The sequence below is a fragment of the Eretmochelys imbricata genome, chromosome 7 (assembly GCF_965152235.1).
Source record: "Eretmochelys imbricata isolate rEreImb1 chromosome 7, rEreImb1.hap1, whole genome shotgun sequence".
NCBI lineage: Eukaryota > Metazoa > Chordata > Testudines > Cheloniidae > Eretmochelys > Eretmochelys imbricata.
Genome location: NC_135578.1, coordinates 31,535,496 through 31,556,045, shown reverse-complemented (window position 1 = coordinate 31,556,045; position 20,550 = coordinate 31,535,496). Strand labels below are relative to the sequence as shown.

At 50.2% G+C, this 20,550-nt stretch overlaps 2 protein-coding genes across 3 annotated transcripts; both read right to left on the bottom strand.

The window, feature by feature from the left end:
* Window positions 1-363: 363 nt before the first annotated feature.
* On the bottom strand, window positions 364-9,444 carry LOC144267717 (phospholipase A and acyltransferase 3-like). Of its 2 annotated transcripts, none has more exons than XM_077821942.1 (5): window positions 9,378-9,444; window positions 4,455-4,514; window positions 2,477-2,579; window positions 1,584-1,852; window positions 364-969 (listed from the first exon to the last, which is right to left on the bottom strand). In XM_077821942.1, the coding sequence occupies exons 2-5, from the start codon at window positions 4,467-4,469 to the stop codon at window positions 856-858; spliced, it is 501 nt and encodes a 166-aa protein (XP_077678068.1). In that variant the 5' UTR covers window positions 4,470-4,514; window positions 9,378-9,444; the 3' UTR covers window positions 364-855. The 2 variants fall into 2 exon arrangements, with proteins under 2 accessions (XP_077678068.1, XP_077678069.1); XM_077821943.1 differs by having other exon boundaries at window positions 1,604-1,852.
* A 4,707-nt stretch (window positions 9,445-14,151) lies between these two features.
* LOC144267230 (phospholipase A and acyltransferase 3-like) lies at window positions 14,152-18,769 on the bottom strand. The gene is made up of 4 exons (XM_077820948.1): window positions 18,640-18,769; window positions 17,190-17,292; window positions 16,007-16,275; window positions 14,152-14,421 (listed from the first exon to the last, which is right to left on the bottom strand). The coding sequence occupies exons 1-4, from the start codon at window positions 18,652-18,654 to the stop codon at window positions 14,320-14,322; spliced, it is 489 nt and encodes a 162-aa protein (XP_077677074.1). The 5' UTR covers window positions 18,655-18,769; the 3' UTR covers window positions 14,152-14,319.
* Between the last annotated feature and the right edge of the window lie 1,781 nt (window positions 18,770-20,550).

Here is a 20,550-nt window from a genome sequence, read left to right as displayed (position 1 = left end):
ATTGGGGTTCTTTGTGTTTGCCATCTGGTGCCATGGTGTTCGTGGTTCAAGCCCTTCTCTACACAAGGGAGGTCTAGAAACCTTTTGTAAGCTGAGATTCCCTCAAACTCACATGACTCCAGGAGCTGGGGCTTGAAGAAAAGCAACAAATATCACAAGACAATATTGCTGATCTGGGGCTTCTCCTGAGTGTAGAATAGGCCTCGGGAGTGTTTGCTAAACACACTTGTGTCTAACGCCTTCAGAGAGCGGTTGTACCCAAGTGTCAGGCATGTGAGCAATGTTTTTATTTCTTTAACAACATGTGGTTCAGCGTGACCCATACAATATGTTAATGCTGATGCAAGCTTGTAGATCTGCTGCAGAATCTCGCTGGCTAGATTTATACACATACTCACCAAGAATGTCCCAGCTGTCCGAAAACACTAGTTGCTGTAACATTCATGTTGCTAAATTGGAGAGGGTGCAGAGAAGAGCCACAAAAATGATTTGAGGGCTGGAAAAAATGCCTGCCAGGGAGAGCTTTAAAGAGTTCAATCATTTTAGCTTCAGTTGAGAGGTGACTTGATTACTTTGTATAAGTACCTTCACGGGGAGAAAATCCCAGGTACTAATGGGCTCTTTAACCTAGCAGAGAAAGGCAGGAGAAGACCCAGTGGCTGGAAGTTAAAGCCAGACACATTCCAGTTAGAAATAAGGCACCAGTTGTTTCACAATGCAAGTGATTAACCATTAGAACAAACTCCCAAGGGCAGTGATGCCAAAGGAGGAAGCAGGTGAGAAGCTAAACCAGCTCCAGTAAAGATCAGCTCCCATTGACCTTGCTCAGGTCTTTGGCCCAGGCCGATGTTTGCATTATTCATCCTTCTGCTTGTTGTCAGAGAGCAATGTGTGAATGAATGTAGCAACCGCTACGAGGGCTCCTACGCCCACGATCCCCACTGCCCCTGCAACCATGGCATCTCGGACCTGCAAAGCACAGACAAAACCTGGTCAGGAGGCCCCGGATCACCCAGGGGGTTTTAAACACAGCAATAAATGGCACAAGAACCACGCTGAGTTAAAGTCCATTTTAGAGCATCCGGCCTCCACAGTTCACTGGAGGCAGCATAACTCTGGTCCCCTTTGTTCTATTCCAGGCTCTACTCCTGGCCCTGGGCAAGTCCCTTCCCTGCTCTGGGCCTCCCTTCCCATCCTTTGTCTAGCTGGATTGTAAACTCATCAGGGCAGGGATTGTCTCTTGCTGTGTGTCTGTGCAAAGCCTAGCACGACAGGGTCCCTATCTCGGACGGGGTCTGTGTGCAACACCGACAGACCCCCGGTAGGTGAGCTCAAACCTGGGACCTCTGGAGCTTAGTGCATGAGCCTCTACTGCATGAGCTAAAATCCAACTGGCCCTTAGCTAAGGCTGGGGAGCAGACTCATTAATCTCTAAGTGGTCTCAGTGCCACTAGATGGGACAGAACACCACACCCAGGAGGCATGTGGGTTACATGTACACACATAGCAGGGCTTCACATGGCATGTGTGTGTACACACATACACAAACACACACACACAGCTGGGCCCACTCCGCCCCCCACCTGGTCACTCCTGGCCACACCGTAGCGCAGCTTGGTGACGAAGTGCTCGCAATTCTTGCTGGTGACACTGTATGGCATCGTCTTCCCCACCAGAGACTCTGCCTCCTGGATAATCTGGTCCACAGTCCGCCGGGGCAGCTTCCCGTCGTGCTTGTTGTTGACCCAGTAGTCATCGCCTTTCACCACCGCCCAGAGGGGTTCCTTTCTCACCATGGCTTTATCAGCCACCACGGACATCAGACTGGAGAATCCAGTTTCGGCAAACTCACCTGGGGATCCAGGACAGACACATGGACCGTGTGCTAACAGATCTGGATGGACTTTGAGATTTCCATCCCTCCCTGGAGTCTCCATCACTTGGGATGTGTCTTAGACCAAGCCAAGCAGGGCACGTGTCCCAGCTACAGGGCTGGCTGTACCTTTGTCCCCAGTGCACCCTCTCAGGTGTCAGGCCTCGTGCCTTTACCTCTCTGGGGGTGGAATCATATATGATTCTCCTACTCTTAAACAGAGCCCTGGGCTATGGCATCCTGTTGATCAGCCCTGCCTACTCTGCAGGTCCAACTGGGTTTGGCACCTGCGGTTCTTCCCTTTGGGCCCCTATGACCTGTGTTGTGCGCAGTGACCAGACACTGACTTACACCAAAGTAGTATTTAGTCTTAGCAGTGGGAACAAAGTGTAACATACAAGAAAGAGGATATTAAAGCAATAAACCATCTATATGAGCTCAAGCCCTGATGGCTTAATGATCTTAGACCTAGAGGTCCCAGGTTCAATCCCCAATACCAACAACCTGGCCCTGGCCCTGGGCATAGCCTTATATCAGCACCCTCTATTCACTCTTTCCCCACCGACAAACACACACACTGACAGAGCCAGGCAGGGTGCTTACTGGGGGGCGCTAAGTGGATGACATGTCCGTAGCCCACGTAGAGGGCCCAGTGCCAGTATCCAAAGCGGGAAATCTCAATCAGGTCCCCAGGCTTCGGTTCCTCCTGTTGGAGCAAAATCAGCATGACTAGTGGGAGGGGGAGGAGCAAACCTACCTACCTACCTCTCCGCCACGGAATCCCTCACCGCAGAGACTTTGAGAACATAGCAGGTTGGCTGATCCAACTGCTAGAGGGGATTGACCTGGTAAACACCAGAGCCCAAAGCACCAGCTTCTGCCCCTGGAGCTAAGGAACCCAGCTGGTCCAGATTGCAGCTGTAACAGATTCTGGATCAGATGCGGGGGAGGTGTGTAATGTACAATGAAGATGGTGCAATTAACCAGAGAGAGGGGTTAGCCACTAAAATGGGCAGAAGGGTGGGTGGTTCAGAGGCTGGGTGTCTAAGAGAAGCTGGAGAAGCGATTTGGCTCAAGCATGTGGGTTATGAGGGGCACTTCTCCCTACCACTAGGAGGCACCTGGGGCAGGGTCTCCAGATGGGCTATTTGTTCATGCATCACTAAGGTCTATGGCATGCTGGGCCTGGAATCTCAGGGCAGACCTGAGGTTGTACCCTCTTCTGGTTATGCAGGGGTTGGGAGCTTGGTCGGGATTTTCCTTTGCCGCTGAGAATAAGAGCCAGGGGGAAATTTTCTATCAGAACATTTTTTTCAAAAGGAAAATTGGGGTATTGACATAACAAAAAATGTTCATGGAAAAGATCCGTTTTCATTTTTTAAAATCATATTTCCTACAAAAGACCAAAAAGTGATTTTATTTCAGTGAAAAGGTGAAACTGTTTTGGTTTCATCAGTTTTGTCTGAAAAAAATCTCTATTTTGGCCAAAAATATGCAATTTTCAGCCAAAAATATTCAACTTTTGGTAGTTTTTGACTGAAAATATGTGATTTAAATATTCAGATTTTGTCAGTTTGGGGCCAAAAAAATCAGTTAAATATGAGTCAGCAGTGTAACATTGTTGCAAAAAAAGCGCAAACATCATTCTGGGCTGTGTGAGCAGGAGTATTGTAAGCAAGACACAAGAAGTAATTCTTCCGCTCTACTCTGTGCTGATTAGGCCTCTTCTGGAGTATTGTGTCCAGTCCTGGGTACCACATTTCAGGAAAGATGTGGATAAATTGGAGAAAGACCAGAGAAGAGCGACAAAAATGATTAAAGCTCTAGACAATATGACCTATGAGGGAAGATTGGAAATATTGGGTTTGTTTAGTCTGGAGAAGAGAAGACTGAGTGGGGACATGATAACAGTTTTCAAGTACATAAAAGGTTGTTACAAGGTGGAGGGAGAAAAATTGTTCTTCTTAATCTCTGAGGATAGGACAAGAAGAAATGTGCTTAAATTGCAGCAAGAGTGGTTTAGGTTGGACATTAGGAAAAACTTCCTAACTAAAAACTAAAAACTTCCTGGAATAAATTGCCTAGGGAGGTTGTGAAAACTCCATCATTGGGGATTTTTAAGAGCAGGTTGGACAAACACCTGTCAGGGATGGTATAGATAATACTTAGTCCTGTCTTGAATGTAGGGGACTGGACCCTCGAGGTCCCTTCCAGTTCCATGATTCTATGATTCTATGCAATGTTTTTCCATCAGCAAATGGCAATTTGTCGAAGTCGAAATGTTCCTTCTTAACAGTGAGAGTAATTAAGTATTGGAACAACTTACCTAGGGTCATGGTGGATTCTCCATGACTGACAATTCTGAATTCAAGATTGGATGTTTTTTCTAAAAGCTCTGCTCTAGGAATAATTTTGGGGGAGTTTGCTGGCCTTTGTTAGACAGGAGGTCAGACTAGATTATCATAATCATAGAATAATGGTCCCTTCTGGTCTTGGAATCTATGGTTCTATGAATCTATGAATAAAGGACAAGCCCAATGCAAGTTATTCTGATATACAAACCATTTCAGTTAGTACTTACCCCTTTAAGTGGCATTTTCGTTGAGCTTCAGAAGCGGAATGGCTTATTTTCTCAGAGTTTCTGTGTTTTAAAGAAATTAGGATTTCAGTTTCCCCTTGACTAATTCAAATGTGTCACCTATGTAAATCCTCAGAAATTGATAAAAGAAACGTAAGTGTTTGCATCGCATCTAAGTAGCATGAATGGACACCAGATTGTTGTGGTTCCTGGGGAACCTGTTTAGCTCATTGCTGGAAAAGAAAAGCTAAAATTAGACCAGACGTGAGGCAGATTCATTGCCATAAGTATCATCAAGGAAGGAGAGCGTGGCACTCTGAACCTCAAAGCCACACCCTGTGATCCCCATACTCACCCCTGTCATATAATTGATATGTTTTGCACAAAGTATGTCTTGTGAGGTATCATGTTAAAGGTCTTGATCTGTTGAACATTACTATCCTGTTGGATTGTATGTGTTATCCTTGTATGTGAAGTTATGAAGTTTTGCTATGTGTGTTGTGTTGTGAGGTTGGGAATACCCCCAACCAGCCTTTCAGGTACAACAATGGAATAGCCAGATGTGCTGATGGCCCATTAAAGAGAATCCACTATCCCAGGAGCTGTATACAATGGAGATTTCTCAGAGAGAACACGTAGAGGATGGAGAATGCTTGACCAATGGGGGCAGACACCCATGTCACAACCATAGATCTTTCCAGCAAGCTGGAAGAAACTCTAAAGAGGGGAAGTGACATAGTGGCTTGGCCTCACTTACCCCCCAATTCACCATCTGGAAGAAAGGTCTGGGGGACAAAGACTTTGAACTGGGGAGGGTGGTCCCAGGCTGGCGGAGAGTTCCAGCCTTTGTATTGAAGCTCTGTGACATGTTTGTACCATCTATCAGGGTGAGACACTGCTTGATTCAAATCCTGTTTAGTTTATAGAACTTAGACTGTGAATTTATTTTATTTCTTAGGGAACCAACTTTGATCTCTACGCTTGCTACTTATAAGCACCTAAAATCAATCTTTCTGTAGTTAACAAATATGTTTTCTATTTTACCTAAAACTGTGTTTCGGTTGAAGTGCTTGGGAAATCTCAGATCAGTTTACAAAAGCTAGTCTGTGCCCTCTCCACATTGAAGTGGGGTTGGACTGGGTAATGAACTTACACTGATCAGGCTTCTGACCAGGGCAGGACGGTACAATTCTGGGGTACAAGGCTGGGGAACTTAGACTGTGAATTTATTTTATTTCTTAGGGAACCAACTTTGATCTCTACGCTTGCTACTTATAAGCACTTAAAATTGATCTTTCTATAGTTAACAAATATGTTTTCTATTTTACCTAAAACTGTGTTTTGGTTGAAGTGCTTGGGAAATCTCAGCTCAGTTTACAAAGGCTATTCTGTGCCCTCTCCACATTATGGGAGTGGGGTGGGTGGACTGGGTAATGAACTTACACTGATCAGGCTTCTGACCAGGGCAGGACGGTACAATTCTGGGGTACAAGGCTGGGGAGCTGGTGGGAATTGGCTGGAACCTCCCTATCGAGGGTACATGAGTGGCTGGGAGAAGCATTCATGTAACTCTGTTGGATGTGTCTCTGTCTGTGGATGGCTGTATAGGTGCAGTACCTGCCAGAGATTTGTAACTTGATACAGCATCACAGTGTGTGAGGATACCCCAGGTTGGAGGGACAGAGGGCTCAGCAGTCCCACAGGCCAGGCTATACCCCAGGAACCCCATCGCAGAGAGGAAATGTTTAGGGTGTTGCAAGGGGAAATAGCCAGAAATCATATAAATGGATTTTTAAAACAGAAATGTTACAGTATTGCCACAACCCTGCATGTTCAAACTCAGGAGTGCAGCTGCAAGAGATATTATGAGATTGGCTCAAAAATTGGGATTTTCCTTCACCACTCGGAATAAGAGCCAGGGATATATTTTCCATCAAAACGTTTTTTTCAAAGGAAAATTGGGGTTTTGACATAAAAAAATGTTCATGGAAAGAAAAGTTCATCTTCAAGTTTTCATTTTTAAAAATCATATTTCCTACAAAAGACCAAAAAGTGATTTTATTTCTGTGAAAAAGTGAAACTGTTTTGGTTTCATCAGTTTTGGCTGAAAAAATCTCTGGTTTGGCCAAAAATATGCAGTTTTCAGCCAAAAATATTCAACTTTTGGTAGTTTCTGACTGAAAATATATGATTTACATATTCATATTTTGTTAGTTTGAGGCCAAAAATCAGTTTCTGGCAATTTTGATTCATAACTAGGGTGACCATATTTTCCCAAGGGGAAAACAGGACACTACATGGGACCTGCCTGAGCCCTTCCTCTCCCCCGCACGTGCGGGACTGGCCTGAGCCCCCTCTGCTGCCCGCCCGTGCGCAGTTGGCTCAGCCCGCGCTGCTCTTCTGAGCCCTCTCTCCCACGCAGGGCTGGCTGTGCCACTTGCTCCCCCCTCCCCCCCTCACGTTCCTCCACACCTTACTTGGGGTCACACCCCACTTTTTTGGCAAAACTGCGCATTTGTCCCGTTTGCTCTTGCCAACTTTTAAGCCGGGACAGGGCTTAAAAAAAGGACTGTCCCGGTCAAAACAGGACATATGGTCACCCTATTCAAAACTGTTCATTTTCTGGCCAAAATTATTCAGTGTTTGGCTAAAAATACATAGTTTCTGCCCAAAAATATTCAATTTTCAGCCAGTTTTGATTTAAAAAAGCTTGATATTTCATCAAAAACTTTCTATGACGGAAAAAGAAACCACAACATTTTCCAGCCAACACCAGATGAGCTCCCAAGGTCTGTCTGCCTCATACCACCCACTGCAGGATACGCCTGCTATCTGTTGTAACAGTGTTGAGCAAATCAGCCCAGAATTTAAGAGATTCCCGCAGATCAAGAGGTCTGAATGACTGGCAACTAAGCAACCAAATCCCTCTTGCTCTGCAGCTGGTTTGTGAGGGTAGAGTGCGGCACTGTAATTGAGGAAGGGTGATATTCCCTGATTTCACTCCATTGAGAGGAAACGAGTCCAAATGCAATGTAACAGGACCTCCTCTTCCTGCCAGCCAGCCTAGCCAAGACTATATTTAACTCAAGGACACATGCCAAGAGCTGACCTTCATGGGGGACCCTGTAATCAGACGCCCTGCCCCCGTTGAACCCACCCCACAAATGAGAGAGTGATACTAGGACAGGCATGACCCAGCTGGGACAGACAAACAGCTGCAGAGATCAGCTGAGCTAAAAGGTTTGACTGACGGTTCTTGGGGCTCTTTTTGCAGCCAGTACTTACAGAGGAAAGAGGCATGATCGTCTTGGCCTGGTGGCGGGGTCCTGGATCCTCAGCCTGCCTTGTAGGGCAGGGGGCTGAGAGAGGAGCGCTCCTCTTTAATGAGCGTAAGAGGTTGCAGATGGGTGTCAGAGCCACAGACAGCCCCGTTACTCGCTAGAGTTCACGCTGCAGGGCACATGGGCAGGACAGTCTGGGGGAGGGATCAGGTGACCACAGCCCTGCCATGGAAAAAGCAGCTAGCCCAGCTATTGCTGCTGACTTGGAGGGGAAGGGAGAAGACCCATAGAAAAGGGCAAACTCAGCTCTGAGACGGTGCATCTCAGATCCCCAGGGGAATATGCTTTAAGATTCTGCTGTTTGGGGATTTGTGGTCAGAAAAGGGAGACAGTTGCAGAGCTGGGCATTGAACCCAGCAGTCATGGTTCCCCAGTCTCCCATGCTCTGGCCCACAAGAAGGGGATGGAACCCAGCAATTCTGACTCTCAGTTCCTCCCACCTCCCCAACCTACTAGACCCCACTCCCCATCCAGAGCTAGGAATAGAATCCAGGAGCTCTGACGCTATCCCCCACTCTAAGCACTAGACACCGCTCCCCTCTGTGAGACTAAGAGTAGAACCCAGGTGTCCTGATGCCATGGTTTGCTCTAGCCATGAAACTCACACTCCCTCCCGGAAGCCAAATAGAACCCAGGAGCCCTGACATGGAACTGGCTGGAGTTGAGCAGCCCTGGAGTTTAGAGGCTAATAAAAGGATGATCCCTTGTGCATACTCCTATTTCATGCCACCTCCTTTCTGACTTGCCAGGCCTCATCCCTGGCTTAATTCCAATGAAGACCCCTGGATGGGGCCACCGTGTGAAATCCCATAGCCAGGCTGATTGGACCTAAAGACAAAGTGACTCCATGTTCCCAAACCTGACCAGTGGCAGACGAGATGTCACTCAGCGGTGCCAGCATTCAGCCCATACACTCCTAGCTACACTCAATTCCCCCCTCTCAGAGCAATTGGCTCAGACTCTCGGCAGATTCAAGCAGGTGTCGCTGCGTCAGTTACACTCAGTCCATATATTTAGGTTTGTTTCTCAACCAGGACACCAGGAGACTTCCTTTTTTATGAAGGACAAGATTTTGGCGAACAAGACAGCAAGTGGAGAGAGGTGACAATGCACTACATCGCTGCGTGCAATCCCCGTCTGAGCCCTGCATGCCACAAGAAGCCCACATTGCGTGTGCATATACACACACTCATCCTTTCCAGTCCTGTGTCCCTTTGCTGCTGGTGAGGGCGAGACAGTCCAGCAACTCTAACCCTGGGTGTAAGCCTGGCCTCCCTGCACTGTGCAATCTTCCTGAGATGCATGAGCCAAGCTCGGGGCTGCTGCCACTTTCCCATGGCTGTTTGCTTTGTATCACCCTGGCACCCTGGCAGGTCCAGCACCCCTGGGCCGAAACAGGTGCTCAAGCACAGCTGCTACAGGAGAAAAAAGTAGAACTAGAACAGATAGAACTGCCCCAGAGCTGCTGGACAAACAGTTCCCAGGATTGGCCATCCTGTGTTAACTCCCCCCACCCCTGGAGCTGTATCACTTGCTTGCTTTAGACCCTCTTGCAGTACCTTGCTTTAGACCCTCCAGTACTTACAGGGATGACAGATGTCTCTTGCATCTGGGGGTCGGAATCGGAGGTCCTTGGCTTTCCTGACTGTGCTTTCCACACCCTCTTGTCAGCTTTCAGTTTCATTCTGCCACTGGATTTATCTAAGGGAAATACCACGTGGGTTGGATATGCAGAGCTTGGATTCCAGCCCATGGGAAGGTCATGTACGTATATGCTGCTAACTCTACCTGTGTCCGAATTGAAGTTGTGCCCAAACCTGTTGTCCACACTCAAACCCCTGAAGTGCATGCTCGGGGCAAATAGATGTTGAGCAAACTAGCTCACCTGAGGGATATGGGTACGTGCTTGGGTCAGCTGAGGCCTACCCTATACCTGCCCCACTCTTCAATGTGGATGTGTTGGAGGGGCAGGTACCAGGTATCAAATCTGAATAGTCCTCCACTAGCATTCCCACAATGCACTGTACCCGTATCTTCTGCCCTCCAATCTATAAAGTTTGAGCTCGTGAGTAGCCTTGAGACGGATACCAGAATTTTAATCAACAGATGGGTCAAGTCTGATTTCACATGGAGTAGCAGGAACATCCACCTCTATGCTTACACTTCATAAGAACATCAGTCATGCTGGATCACACCAGTGGCCCATCTAGCCCAGTATTCTTTCTTTGACAGTGGACAGTGCCAAATGCGTCAGAGGGCAGGAACAGAGCAGGGCAATTATCAAGTCCCAGCTTCTGGTGGTTGGAGGTTTAAGGACCCTCAGACCATGGGGTTGCATCCCTGACCATCTTGGCTAATAGGTCCACCAATGGCTATCTTCCATGAACTTATCTAATACTCTTTTGAACTCAGTTATAGTTTTGGTCTTCTCAAAATCCCCTGGCAATGAGTTCCACTGGTTGACTATCCATTGTGTAAAGAAGTACTTTCCTTTGTTTTAAACCTACTGCCTTTTAATGTCATTGGTGACCCCAGTTGTAGTGTTCTGTAAAGGAGTAAATAGCACTGCCTATTCACTTCCCCCATACCATACATGATATTATAGTCCTCTATCAGCACTGAGCCAAAGCCAACCTGGCCATTACCAATGGTTGGGTCTTTGGGGACTTGTGTGGAATGCCTGGAACTGAGCTGATGTGTCATTCTCAAGTTATCGCATTCCAGACAAACAGGAAAAAGGCCATCAAGTTGCGTGTTAGCGAGCATGAGATGCTCTGATATCGTGGGCCTAGGGCAGCACTTAAGAAGGTATCTGCAACTAGCACAAGGCTAAGCTACAGTGTTCAGTTGCATCCTGAATATGTTTGAAGCATGATCGGGAGCTGCTACCCACACAGCCATACTTTACAGGTGTGGAGGAAGGGGGTGGAGCAGGAGGATTGGTATTTGATGCCAAAGTTCCCATTTTAGATCCCCTGTTGCAACTTTTAGCCCCAGTGGTTGCTGGTACAATTCCCACTGGATACTTCTGGGAGAATTCTGCGCCACTGCGCAGTGCAGAATTTTGCAGAAATTAATGTTGCGCATGCAGAATTTCCTTTCCCCCGCACAGAAATGGGCTGCAGAGATTTTGGCTACCACTAGGGGCCGCTGGACCTGGCAGAGCCCAGCTGGCAAATAGAATACAGGGGAGGGGGAGGCAACTGGAGAGTTTCCAGCAGCCGCAGTTCCCAGCAGGCCCTGAAGGAAGGAGGCGGCAGTGCACAGGAAACTTCTTGCAAGCTCAGGACCCAACATCAGGCTGTTTCTCCGTCTGAATTGGAGGAGGGGTGGGGAACCGCAGCTGGCCTCTGCGGGGAAAAGGGATGTGAGAAATTAATGTTGCGCATGCAGAATTTCCTTTCCCCCCCACAGAAATGGGCTGCAGAGATTTTGGCTACCACTAGGGGCCGCTGGACCTGGCAGAGCCCAGCTGGCAAATAGAATACAGGGGAGGGGGAGGCAACTGGAGAGTTTCCAGCAGCCGCAGTTCCCAGCAGGCCCTGAAGGAAGGAGGCGGCAGTGCACAGGAAACTTCTTGCAAGCTCAGGACCCAACACCAGGCTGTTTCTCCTTCTGAATTGGAGGGGGGGTGGGGAACCGCAGCTGGCCTCTGCGGGGAAAAGGGATGTGAGTGTCTGGGCTGGGGGGCCATGGCTGGGTTTTGCGGGGGGCGGGAGCAGAGAAGCAGGAACTGGGTTGTCATGGGGGTTTCTTTAACTCTACTCCTGGGGGAATGTTTGTGTGTCACTGTATTGTTTACAGACATACTTGCTGACAGGTATTTTGAAATAAATTACCAAAACAATTGAAACTGGCATGATTATATAGTGTTGTTTTGATAAATAAAATTTGCTGCATTTTTCAGAATTTTTATTTTTTTGGCACCGAACTCCCCCAAGAGTAAAATTGGAGGAGGTGATTGTGTTGTTTTAATTGATTGCAAATCACAGAGCTGGCATGTGTCAATACAAACCCCAGTCTGTTCACCCCATATAACACAGCAGCACTCTGGCTAAAGCCCTTTGGCTCATTGCCTCCCTCTAGTGGTTAGACCATGTATGGAGCAGGAAGAGATGGCAGTGTTTCAGGTGCTAGGAGGTGCTTGTTGTTTCTGCTGACGGGCTGTGGGTGGGACTGGCCGAAGCTGAGCTGCTAAGACTAACCATGCCAGCTGACTTCTGCTCACCGGGCTTGGGCTAAGGGGCTGTTTAACTGTGGTGTAGATATTTGGGCTGGAGCTCAGGCTCTAGGACCCTACGAGGTGGGAAGGTCCCAGAACTCGGGCTGCAGTCTGAGCTGGACAACTGCACCACAATTAAACAGCCCCTTAACCTGAGCCCTCGTCAGCTGGCACAGGCCAGCTGCAGGTTTTAAATTGCAATGTAAATATACCCCTCCAGAGTTCTTCCTGGACCATGACCTCTGGCTTGATGTCCGGGGAGTCCTGGATGTATAAATATGGTCACCCCGCTTCAAGGAAGATGAATCCAAACTGGCCCAGGTGCAGAGAAGGGCTCCTAGGCTGCTGAGGGGACTGGAGAGCTGATCTTATGAAAGGAGACTGAACGAGCTGGGCTTTGTTTGGCCTGGCCAGGCGAAGGCTGAGAGGGCTCGGATTGCTCTCTCTCTAAATACACCCCAGTAGGAGGGGTGCTGGGGAAACAACCCAACTAGTTGGCAGCCAGAGCTGGATACATTTCTGACCGGGATTCTGTGATGAAGTTGGCTGCACCAGCAAAGACTGGACTCGGTGACCCAGTGTAGCCTGATCTATGAATTGTAAATTAATTATATTGATTACTTAACGAATTCCCAGTTATCCCTCTGAAGTGTGACAGGTTCTTATCCCAAGATCAGGCCCAGTATTAGTAAAATGACTGTTTAGTTGCACCATTCACACTCTGTGAACCCTTCTGTATTTACAGTACATTTAGCAAAGTCACAAACCCTCTAACCCGGCAAGGCAGATCGAGACACTACAGAATGTACATCTGAATGTCCATCTCCTCACCCCATCCCTTGCAGAACAACCTGAAATGTTAGCCGTTATCTTCCTCATCACCTTCCTCCTCGTCACCAGTGGCCATCATTCTGGCACCTCCCAAGGGCTACAGCTCTCTCTCGCCTCCTGCCCATATGTTGCGCTGATGCCACTATGCCTAATGCATATTCAGTAGGGGTTCTTCCCCCATTCCTTATATTTCCTCACCCTACCAGTGTGGTGGTGCCCTTCTCTGATGGGTTAGTAGATTAAGGATCTCAACTCATTATTATATCCATCAGTTCATTGCCATGGCCCTCTTGTGGTCGGACATCTGCAGATGTTCCCAGCCTAAAATATCCCCAAAGCTGATGTTAGCTCGGGTTTCTGTGGTTGGCTGCTGTCGTAATGGACAAACTTCACCTTAAACACTATTCGCAGTTTCCCCAAACTTAAGGGTGACCCTTAGGTCATTTATCTGTGCCACAGTTCACAGGCCTCAAGCCTTATGGGAACTGCTGAAGTCAGCGTCTTACAGGAAACAGGCCTGTAGGTTCCTTGCGGTACTGCTGAATAAAATAAATGCTGAAGCTAGCTCTGGGGGGGCTACACCAGGAGGCCCCTTCCAGTCATAAGTCCCTATGGCCGGGCCATTATGTGGACTTAGGGGTACCCCACAGCCTGGACTGATTGGTAGGGTTGCCAGCCGGTGTTCGGTTTTTGACCCAGTTTTAAGGGGATTGATTCTATTTACAGTCTGAAGTACTGAGTGGACACCAAATGTCCAGTTACTGTAATCGTCTAGGGCAGAGGCACAGCTGCCATTGGTGCAGAGCCAGCAGGGGGGTGCAAAAATGGGGTGGCACAGCTCCTTCCCCTCTCCCCCCCAGCAGGATCAGGCCTGGCGGCATCAGCTGGATCCCAGGATAGAGCAGCACCTGCCAGGCAGGAGAGGGGAGCTTGGGGAGGGGCTGGTCTGCCCCCAGCTGGAGGCAGGCATCTTTGGTTGCACTTTGCCCTGGCCCCTGAGCGAGCGGGATGCGGGCCCAGAGGAGCTCCCGCCAGGGTAAGAGAGAGGGGCCTGGCCCCTTGCCGGGTGGGGGAGGATCCCTGGTGGGAGCTGCTGTAACGTCCGGTTTTGAGAAATGGGAAAGTTGGCAATCCTACTGATTGGCCCTCGGGCCTACATGACTCAAGAGTCACCAAACCAGGAGAGCAGCACATAGACTCAGCACCACAATCCACCCCGCAGGGTGGGTATTTACGGGGATCTGAGTACCATTCCCCACACCGCACATATCTGGGTGAAATTGGAATGAGCAGACAGAGAGGAATGTGTGAGGATAGATTCGTTTATTTTAAATGAGATGTCTAGTCCAAAAAACCTGATGACATACAAAGGACAGGATGATGCTGGCCAGTCCAGCTTGCTCCCTACGAGGAGCCCGCTCTGAGGGCCACTGCAGCAGAGGCTCCAGGCCTTGGGTCCAGAGGGGAGTCAGTGCTATTGGTTCTGACGCCTGGACCTTGTGACCATGACTCCGATGATCCCCAGAGCAGCCAGACCCAGCCCTGCGGCACCCACGGTCAGCATGGTGTCCCTGACCTGCGGGACAGAAAGGGGAGCCAGTCAGCTAGCTGCCAGGGAGCCCCGGTCTGGGGACTATGTCCATGCCCACTGAGTTTACAAGGACAGCTAGTGTTCAGCCACCATCTGTGCAGATCAGGCCATCCATTCAGTGGCAGAAAATAGACTGTGTCAGAAAAGCTGGAACAACGCCATCACCCTCAACTAGCCTGCCCTGGGCAAGGCAGTGCGCCCCCTGCTGGACACTCACCAGGCTGCTGTGTGTTTTTTACACTCTCCTTTGTCTGGGCAGACTTCAGTCACTGTCCCTTTCCTTGGTCTCTCTGACCCAGTTCCTGGGCACAGACTGTCTGAAGTGGGACCCTGGACCCCAGGTACCTTAGGCCTACAGTGTTCCCCCGGCCCAAAGACACCCCAGTAGCTTATGCCGGTACTTTCCCAGAACCCCACCTGTGGGCAGGACACTCTGGTTTATAGTTTAACCCTTTGAGACACATGACAGTGGAAGGCAGCAGACACAGACTTGCAGAAGGATTTTTGCAACCATCACTATACAGACAGCACAAGAGATCTACAGATCCAGGTAGACCCAACACCCACACGCCATTCCCTGCCTCAGTTTCCTCACCACTGAGGCGTTCTTTGTCATGGACGTTTAACAGCTCCTGTGCCCAACAGCACACAGCGGGACCCGAGCATGGAAAAGCCCAGCATAAGAGAGGCGGGAAAGAGATTCCAGAAGTGGCTTCTCAAAGCAATGGGCTCTAGCCAAGGGGCCAGGCCATTGCAGAACCAGGAGGCTGAGCAGGAGTGCCCTGGCCTCCCTGAACAACACTGACCAGAACCCAAGAGACTCTCAGGAGTCGGCAGGGCTCCAAGGAAGGGAATTGCGTTCAGGTGTTGGGTGCGTTTTCCACAAATCTGTAGCGCTCTTGTGCCTCCCAAAAAGGGGGAGAGAGAGTGTGGTTAAGTTCCTTTGCAAAGCATTTGCATTTGCTTTCCTTTGCAAAGCATCCTTGCTTTATCTGCAACACAGTCCCCAAAGGGCTAAATTATAAACCTGGGTGGAGCTACTGGGGTGTGTAGAGAAGCTACTGGGGAGATTGGGGGGGTTAGCACTAGTTTTAGGGCAGCTGGGCTCAGGAGTCCTACGATCTCAAGGAGGGGTACCTTGGCCATGTGCCAGCAAGGCCAGGACTAGAGGCAGTGACTAGACGCTGCTTGAAAACACGGGGGATCCAAAGGCTGGGCCCATGCACCAGCCTGGTGACCAGTCCTCCACAAGGAAGGACTAATCCAGGGCTCTAACAGTTGCTGCACAGCACAAGGAGCACCCAGACCCTGAGGGAGATCCGGGCCCTGTTGTGATGGGCGCTGCCCAGACCCTGAGGGAGATCCGGGCCCTGTTGTGATGGGCGCTGCCCAGACCCTGAGGGAGATCCGGGCCCTGTTGTGCCGGGTGCTGCCCAGACCCTGAGGGAGATCCGGGCCCTGTTGTGCCGGGTGCTGCCCAGACCCTGACCAAGTAGGTGTGGCTGGCTTACACCAAGCCCACCCTTCAGGAAGGCAGTGACAAGCACGTGAGAGGGCCACCTGTACGTACCTGGTCACACATGGGCTGGCCATAGCGCAGCTTGGTGACGAAGTGCTCGCAGTTCTCGCTGGTGACGCTGTACAGCATCTCCTGGCCCACCAGAGACTCGGCCTCCATAAGGATCTTGCTGACTGGCAGCGGCGAGCACCTCCCGTCATACTTGTTGTTGACTCGGTACCTGTCACCACCAGCAACGTACCGGAGACGGTCCTTCCTCACAATGGCTCGGTCGGTCAGCACGGACATGATGCTGGAGGAGCCAGCTCCTGCGTACTCACCTGGGGGTGCCAATTGTCCAGCTGATCTAACCATCCATATACCACTCTCTATCTATCCCATCCGTACACCCTCTCTATCCATCCCTCTCTATCCACCCATCCATCCCCATACACACACCCGTCTATCCATTGCTATATGTTCCTATCTATCCACGTCTGTCGATGTATAGAGCTGCATACACCCTCTCTAGCTAGTTATCCAGCCATCCCCGGACACACGCCTCTAGCTATCCAGCCATCCTTCCGCATACCTACCCTCTCTCTAGCTCTCAGATTTCCCACAGCTCCTATGCCAGTCGGATCTGTCCCCATCACTGGGTTGGCACACGGCTCCGTGAGAGTACTGTTTCGTTCTAGCAGCTGGCATTGGGTTCCCACCATCTTCCTAATGCAGGAGCCAGACTGGCATTGGGTTCCCCTCTCCCAGGTCACAGGATTGAAGAGCCTTGTCCCTGAAGGCAGTGGCTGGGAGTGTGACCCATGCCTACGGGGCAGGCCTGGGGCTGGGGGGCACGTTGGGGCCATCTGAGCGTCACGCAGGCTTGGGCGGGCAGAGGCACAGGGTGATGCTTTCAAAAGCTAGTAATTTTTAGGGGCATCTCCGTTTGTGGAGGTGCCTAGCCTGAGACACCCCATCCACCCCCTCAACCCAGTCTCCCCGTGTCCCTCAACCTGCTGCCTGACTCGCCGGGGCTCAGAAACTCAGGCAGTCCCAGTAAATAGAGGCACCCCACAATGACTCATGATAATCCAGGCCAGATTTCCTGCTGGATCACAGTGAACGTACCCCCGTCTGGTATGGAGCCCCCTGCCCCCCTCACCGCCTGAGATGCCCAACACCTCTGCCCTGCCCAGGCCAATTCCCGCCCCCCAGGCTCAGCTCCCCTCCTCCCTCATTGAGGGCCATTCCTTACTGGGGGGGGCCAGGTGGATGACGTAACCATTTCCTACATAGAGGGCCCAGTGTTGGTATCCAAAGCGAAAAATCTCTAGCAGGTCCCCAGGGTTTGGTTCCTCCTGCAGGAGTGAGAGCCAAGTGAAACTGAATGCTCAGAGGAAGCCCTGATAGTACCCCCAGACTGGCTGCCCCTGAACCCTCTAACCCCCCAGATGCCCACAAAACCCCCTCACTGCCTCCCCCTACTAATCCCCCACCAGATCCTCCGTCCATTCTCCCCTCCGCTGCCTCCACCCTGACTGCTGCTAACCCCCCCCCCGCTCCCCCATCCCCTGCTAATCCCCTCTGCCAGCTTCTCCTACCTCCATTAACCCCCACTGGCTCCCCTTGCTACTGAAAACTCCTAGCTCCCACTGCTAATCCTCCAGCTCCCCTGCTAACACCCCCATCTCTCACTTTCCCTCCACCCCGCTGGTGCCTCCCACCCCTCTCTTCCCTGTTAATCTCTCCCACCAGCTCCCCCTATGCCCCACTAACCACCCTCTACTGCCCTCCCCCACCCCCAAGCAGGAACGCTAGGCCAGGCAGAGGAGGACATGGGAGCTGGGGAGAGCTGTCCATCTGACACTATCCAGCTTCCCCCTAGCCAGGGACCTGGGCTCCTCTCTCCGCCCTCAGGAGACACCTGGCATCAGGACTAGCTCCCCTGGGACTCTGAGCCGCTGTCCAGCGGGAGGCCCCAGCGACCACCTCCCTGCAGCTCCTGTAGGAAACTGCGCCCAGAGCAGCCAGCCCAAGCGTTGAGCCAAGCTCACGTGAAGGGGATGTCTGCACGGCAGCTGGCACCATTCCTCCCAGCCTGGGGGTAACTGACACACGCTAACTCCGCTCCAGCGAGCGCGCTAAAAATAGCAACGTGGCCATTGCAGCATGAGCAGTGTCTCGGGATAGCCACCTGCCTCCAAGCCCGCCTGACATCCTGGGTCTTTGCTTGCGTGGCTAGCCTGAACCACCGCCTGGGCCACAAGGTCCACCCTGCTAGTTTTAGCACGGGTTCCCAAGCAGAGCTGGTGCGTGTCAGGCTCCCCACTGACATCCCGAAGGCAGTGGTTCTCAACCAGGCGTATGTGTACCCCAGAGCTCTTCCAGGGGGGATGTCAACTCAGCTGGATAGTTGCCTAGTTTTACAACAGGCTACACAAAAAGCGCTGGCGAAATCAGTGCAAACTAAAATGTCATTCAGACAATGACTTGTTTATTCTGCCCACTCCACAGAGGGCCCCGTGAAGCTAAGTTACAGGCTTCAGCCAGGGGTGCTGGAGCTGAAGCCCAAGCCCCGCCACTGGGAGCTGGAATCAGACTCCTAAAAGGAGAACAGCTGTCTGGAAAGGTTGAGAACCGCTGCCCAAAGGGACCCAGAGCCTTAGAAGCGATTTGGCCATGGCTTTCTGCATGGGGATACTCACAAACAGCGGGGGCATCTCCACAGCTCTGGAAGGCCGAGTGAGTTTCTCTGTGTCACTCCTCTACTCTCTGCGCCGGGACTTCACTTTTGGTTTCCTTTGGCGTTGGAGAACTGGTGTCTGCTGGGCGGTGCCTAATCAGCAGCATAGAGCCAAATAAAGATTGTGACTTTGCTCGTTTAAAAAAAAAAAAGTGAGGCCCTAATTCATGTTAGCTGTCACACAGTAGTGATGACAAGGCACTTTGTAGCTTTCACATGAGTTAGGCAGTCAGAGTAAACCCTAGATTCCCCATAGCCTTTGCCCTGACCTGCCAACGCCTGTGAAAACTGCCACCCATCGGCTTTCAGGAGTGCAGAACACAGGCTGCTTCCCTCGTGACCAGGCACCAGGTCTAGACTAGGGGAAATCATCTGTGTGCAGTGCAATCCTGCATTTAAATAAACATGTAACACCTTGTTAACCACGGCTACTTAAACCATTTTAAGGGTGTCAAAACCTAGGAGCTACCATGTTTTTAAGGTATTATACCCCTGCTTCAGGGTTGGGGCTACTGTGTTTTTCAACGCAACTCAGGCCTTGTCTTGCTTAGGATTTAAAGGTGAGATGTTAAACAGATTTCACTCAATTCTATCGCCAAGACAAAGCCATTGTACTTTAGCATATAATGAGATTAAAACCATGAGGAGAGCAGGACTGGCTGGTTCAGGGAAGTGGGGAGCAAGATAACAGGGGGAAGGGATCTGTCCCTTCTTAGCCCTTCTCCCATCCATCCCCACGTGTGTGATCAAAGGAAAGAGGTGCACGTGCACCTTGAGAGAGCCAGTATGTCTCATTTCAGCAATGAGTTCTGTAGGTTCATAGCGTCATAGAGTTTAAGGTCAGAAGGGACCATGATGAGCTCATCCAGTCTGACTTCTTGCACAGCACAGACTGGAGAATTTCACCACATCCTCGCTGTACTGAGCCCAATAAAGTGTGTTTGATTAAAGCATCTTGCAGGGAGGCATCCAGATTTTATTTGAAGAGGTCAAGAGCTGGAGAATCCATCCCTTCCTCTGGTAAGTGGTTCCAATGGGAAATCGCCTTCCCTGAGAAACACTGATGCCTTGTTTGTCAGTGGAATGTGTCTGGCTGTAACTTAGCCTTTGGTTCTCATTCTGTCTCTCTCCACCAGGCTACAGTGTCCTTTAATACCTGTGCTCCTCACCCCATGAAGTTACTTATTGTGACCCTAAAACACCACTGTATTCACTCGCTACCCACTATTGCAATAATCTTCGTATAAAATAGCGGCCTTGTGAGGTATCGTTTGCAAACCAATAACTCACTGAGCATTAATATTCTTGCGTGATGCATGTACACAGTGGGTAGGAAGAGTTATGAATATTGCAGGGACTATGACTGACGTGTGATTAAAGCAGGCACGTCAGGGGGCATCGATAAATAAAGGAATGTGGGTTTAACCTAATTTTAAACATAAGCTGTAAACAGCCATCAAACTAACAAAGGGGAGATCGCAAGAAACAGAACAATCTGCATTTTAGCCAGCACCAGTGGGGAAAGAAAAAGCAGGGTGCCTTCACCACCAGCAGACTCCATGCTGCCTTCCTCACAGCTTCACTACGTTTTATTTTGCGGTGTAAACTTAAAAAGAATCATTCTCAAAGTTTCACTAGACTGTAAAAGAAAGGGACAGAAAACACCTAACCCTAGTTCCAAGTACCCCACCCACAGGAACACAAACCATAGGCCAGGAGCCTTACCCATAGCAATCCAAACCCTAGTTCCAAAACCCCACCCATAGGCACACAAACCCTAGGCCGGGAGCCTTACTCATAGCAACCCAAACGCTAGTTCCAAAACCCCACCCATAGGAACACGAACCCTAGGCCGGGAGCCCTACCCATAGCA